Consider the following 5,000-nt stretch of genomic DNA (forward strand, 5'->3'; position numbering starts at 1 on the left):
TTAACGCCAATCATTGCTCTAAACAAAGTTGAGGCCGCTTGTGCTAACAGACCCTTTGTGTCTGTATGTGGTGTTATCTGCTAGTATTTGCTCCAAGATCTTGTTGACTCTTTTGGTTGCATCAAAACATCTCAAAATTTACTATTCACTTGTCTTCTTCTGTCACGATAATCTCTTTTAGCCCACGGTGCAGACTGTGTTCTTCCCTCGGAAGTTCATTAGGTGCATGCAGAAACCCATAAGGGTTGAAACGTGTAACGCGCGTTCACAGTTTCCAAATATTCAGTGCGAACTGATTGGTTGAATGTTTCAGTGCTAAGTACCATATTTGGAAACCCCTCGCTCTTGGTGTTCCAAATATGGTACTTAGCAAATTGAATGTTCAGAAGCTTGTTTCCCAGCACACAAGGGGCCGTTACACGTTTCAACCCTTATGGGTTTCTGTTGCATGAGCATGGTTCTCTCTTTCTTTCCCTACTTTCAGCCTGTTCGAAATGGCGTTCTTGTTCTAATTCATCCCTAGCAATTTTTTCATCACCTAAAGCTACACCTTTAACCTCTTCATCATCACTTCCAGTTGCACACGCCCTGTCACTCGCATCCTCTGGCTTATCTCCAAAATTGCAGTTAATTAGATGCACGTCCAATTTTGACATCCAACTGGAAGTGTCTCCTTAAGTGTAAGCTTTTGCCAACCTCGTCTCCAGGGCGCTTTTCCCTGGCTTTGGGAAAAGCTCCCTGGGGACGAGGTTGAGCTTTTGCTATCTATTTGCAACAATAAGGTAAGGTTAACCCTTTCAGCCCTGAGGGGCTCCCTATTGACGAGTAAAATCGTCTGGCGTTAGACAGAGTAAAATCTATAAGTGTCACTCTTAGGAGGGAAAGGGTTAAAGGTTACCGTTATTCATAGGGTTACTGAGCTACATTTGGGAGACACTTTGTGACCTTAATTGTCGGTATTCCGAGACACTAGTGATGTTGAGGTTGGAGAAAAGAGTGAGGGGACACTTTGTGACGTTTATTGGACCCGCGTGCATCAAGTTAGGAACAAAAATCACACGTCACAAAAGTCAGTCCATTCTCAAATGTCGCAAGCATACCTTTCTCAAACCTGAGCGAGTGTCATTTTCCCAACACCATCACCTCCTTCCAGATTCGCTTTTTCGTTGTACTTTGTTGCGATCTTTTATTCTCCAGTCTCCCATTTTGTCTTTTTGTACTATTCTGAGCACTGGTATCTGCATTTCCAATTTTATCTCAGATATCCTACTATCAAGTGTTTCCATATAGTTTTCTGTACCGGGAGTCCTGGGAAATGTTACACTTTTTTTGGGCAGTTTGGGTGCCCTCAGACTTGTATTCCTCTTCCCATAAATAAAAGTTGGGTCGAGTTATCCAGCGCCACACCCATCATGGAATTTTTCTGAAGAATCTTCATTTTGGAAGCGAGTCGTAACTCATTACCAATGGTCTCTTGGGGTCCTTACTCTAAATATCTAATTCTTTCCTTAGAGTTCTTGCTGTTCATTGTTTTTGGGAGCAATGGAGTACTAATTTTAATGTCCAGCTTTTTTAGCCACTTCAGTCTCCAGGTTCATTTTTTCCTCATCCCTATGAGCCTACAACATTCGGTACCTGGGGGCCGTTTCTCGAAAGTCCCGAAACTTTACGGCCGGGCCGTTTTCGGGTGTCACAATTTCCTTTGTATCTCAAGAAAAGAGAGGATTTAATTCGTCAAACTTCACAGTTATTTTTCTTTTTGTTACCTTGAAAACATGTTAAAAGACCGGCTCTTCAGAACAAGCGGTTGGCAATTTCACAGATGGCTTTTCGGGCCCGAAAAGTTTTCGGGACTTTCGAGAAACGGGCCCCTGGACACATCCTCTTTGGGCCGGTTCCACGAAAGTCCCGAGAGTTTTCGGGTGTCACAATTCCCTGTGTATCTGAATAAGTGAGAGGTTTTAGCTCATCAATTTTCGCACCATTTTGCTTTTTAGTTATCTTGAAAACATAGTTAAAGACCACTGAGATTTTAAAACAAGTGGGTGGCAGTTCCACAAATGGCTTTTCGAGCAACGGGTTCCTGGTATGTTTCTCAGCTATTTCATTTTCCTCGTTATGAATTCTCTGATCTCCTGGCACAGCTATATCGACATGTCCGGTCTTCTATAGCCAGCTTTAATGACACTATCACATTGAATGTCTCATCCATTGCGATCATCTTTCCTTCATCGGCCTTTGATGTTCTCTCTCTTGCTTTCCTTAATTAACACCACCTGATTGCAGTTCTTTATAGACCAAGACAGATTACTTTCTCTCCTTCAGAGACAAGCCTCGCAACTTATGAGTCCTTAACCCCTTCATCCCTGAAGTTGCTCTTATTAACCAGTAAAATCGTCTGGCGTTAGAGCAAAATGATCTATGTCTCATTCTTAGGACTGAAAGAGTTCAGCTCTTTAGCAAAGAGCTTAAGATCACCCATGAAGAGTAGGTGCTTCACTTTGATGTCATCCAACTTGTATCGTAGTTTAACCTTTCTATATATCTTTGTAACTGATATCAAACAATTTACAAAATTAGCGAAGATAGGCTGTCTTCCTGGAATATGCCTCTTCTAATATTTAAATACTTATTTTATTCAAGTACTGCATTTGAAAACTAGGGCGCGGAAGTTATAAATATAAAGGGTCCTCGAACTAATCTAAAACCGAAAAAGTATAAATAAGCGTGTTTTATCATTATCGTTGCTAATTGTTATTATTAGAGGTATTACTATCCTTGAATTTTTTTTCTTCTTCTTCCAGCTCTCTTTTTTGGGATCTTAATGTATATCATGACCTGTATGAGCGAAAGATTACTCGAGTTGAATTTGGCGGTGTCTTTGGAGACAATTTCGACACCCTTAAACCGAAGGCGTCCCAAATGTTTTCAAAATTTTCCGTTAAGCAAACTGCAGAAAATGTGACCAAGGCAAATTCTTTCAACTTTCCTACAGCAGGGGATTTTCTGTCTGGTGTTTTGTCACCTGGAGGAGCTACGTTTATGGAATATGTGTACGGCTTTAACGGTTGCTACATGCAAGAGATCAACCCTGAAAGTTATAAAATATATCTCAAAGAAACAATTCACGATGAAAGCCGAAGTTATGAAGATCTTAGACCCGCTGGGGGACTGTCCGAAGGAATTAAAAAGCTGAAGGAGGAAGTGCAAAGTTGGCGTGGAAAAATATTTCTTTCAGAGACAGTGACCTCAGTCGATAAGGATGGAAGCAAGTTCGTCCTCCAGACATCGAAACAAAAAGTGATAGCCAACAAAACAGTGCTAACAGTAGGACCGTCAGCTCTCAAAAGGATCACTGGTGACATCATTAGAAACATCACAGATCACAAGATCTTTAAGTCCATTGTAACTGTTCCTGCGTTCTTTGGAGCAGCGGTTTACCCAAGTGCATGGTGGGAGGACAACATAGATGCTGAAAAAAATACTTCTTTGAAGCAACTGGAAATGTTTATTTCTAACAGTGACTGCCTTGGAATTACGATGCCTTACAGGTAAATGCTTATTTTTGTTTATAGATTTTGTGACTCAATGCAAAGCAGTCGGCTCTGCTCTGAACTCAGGAGGTAGAAAACGACACAACACCATTCTCCAGCTTCTCGAACTGTTTCCGTTGTCATAATCTTGGATGTTTCCCACCTTTACGGTACTGTAAAGCTAGAACAGGCCGGGTCAAAGAATACCTTGGGAGCAACAACTTGTACCAAAAATTATAATTTATGCCTGCTCGATTTGTGCAGGCGAGTTTCTGATTGGTGGATATTAACAATGACTTACCTCACCCGTCCAGTCGTGATTGCGGGAGTGAGCACTGGCTCATTTCCCGAAACAGCGGCTGGTAATCGAGCCTACACGGAAGTTGAATGGCCTCAGTTGATTGACAGATTGATATTGCACTGGTGTCGTACAGGTCATCGGTTTCGAATCCCATTGAAACAGGTGTCTCTAAGAGACAATTGCGAGGATCAGTTCTTCCATTTGTTCAATGGCAATCTCGGCAACACCAAGTCTTCACCACAAAGGAAAGACTGGGACTATCGATCAAAGACTTTCCTTTTAATTGAAAAAATAAAATAAATGAAAAGTGTGCGTCATGTTCGCTGAATATTGGGTAATTTTTGGCACTGTATATGGACTACAGAACGGCTGAGATTATCAATCAAAGAGGTCTTCTCTCACTCCAGACAAGGTTGTCTTAAATGAACGACAAGGCGCGCTCCATTGGCCGAAGTAGAGTTTTTATGTCTTTGTGGCTCAAGTAACACAAATTTACTGGCGTCGAGTGTTCCTGGTAGCGAGATGACTAGTTGCCGCACAGTAATACACCCTTCGCCGGAAGCAACTAGGGTCAGATAAGCTCCCGTCGGTATTGCGGTTAACGTACTCATCATCAAAAATTAGATCTCTGGCTGAAAAGTGCTAAGGTGACTTTCGTGATAATTCAAGCAAAATACTATTGGATCATTTGATAGTTTAAGCCTTTAGGTTTAATCTGTAATGAGTTATTTTTTTCCCCCTTTTATAATTACAGGGGACCTGGTCCTAACGGTGTTGCGGTTCTTCAAACGGTAGCGAATAAAGGTGGATGTAGTGATTATTGGGGGAATATGTTGAAGACATCTAAGCATAACGTCGACAAAGAAATCAAAAGAGCTTTGGAATACAAGTTTCAGAGAAATATAACTGTGGAACCCTTGAATACCACCTATAAATATTGGAAAGACGGATTCTGGTAAGACGCATTTTCTTGTCCAAACTGGTCTTGTGTGATTAAGCTTTACGATTATTTGAGACTCTTCACAGAATACTGGTTTCTTTATCAAACCGTTGAATGGCGTGTAACCGAGTTATGATAAAATAAACAAGTACAAGAAAGAAACTAAAGGACCTTCTTTCAGCGAGACAAAACCCTCTCCTGCCATTCAAAGTCAACCGTACTTACA

General features: G+C 41.3%; 1 protein-coding gene across 2 annotated transcripts in view; it reads left to right on the top strand.

Annotated features, from left to right (window-relative positions):
* Window positions 1-5,000, top strand: part of LOC137974067 (uncharacterized) — a 57,402-nt gene that overhangs the window by 49,546 nt on the left and 2,856 nt on the right. For both annotated transcript variants that reach the window (XM_068820989.1, XM_068820988.1), the window contains 2 exons: window positions 2,805-3,551; window positions 4,589-4,789. In XM_068820989.1, coding sequence (XP_068677090.1) covers window positions 2,805-3,551; window positions 4,589-4,789 — 948 coding nt within the window. The remainder of the gene's footprint in view (window positions 1-2,804; window positions 3,552-4,588; window positions 4,790-5,000) is intronic.

This window comes from Montipora foliosa, chromosome 10 (genome assembly GCF_036669935.1).
Source record: "Montipora foliosa isolate CH-2021 chromosome 10, ASM3666993v2, whole genome shotgun sequence".
Classification (NCBI taxonomy): Eukaryota; Metazoa; Cnidaria; class Anthozoa; order Scleractinia; family Acroporidae; genus Montipora; species Montipora foliosa.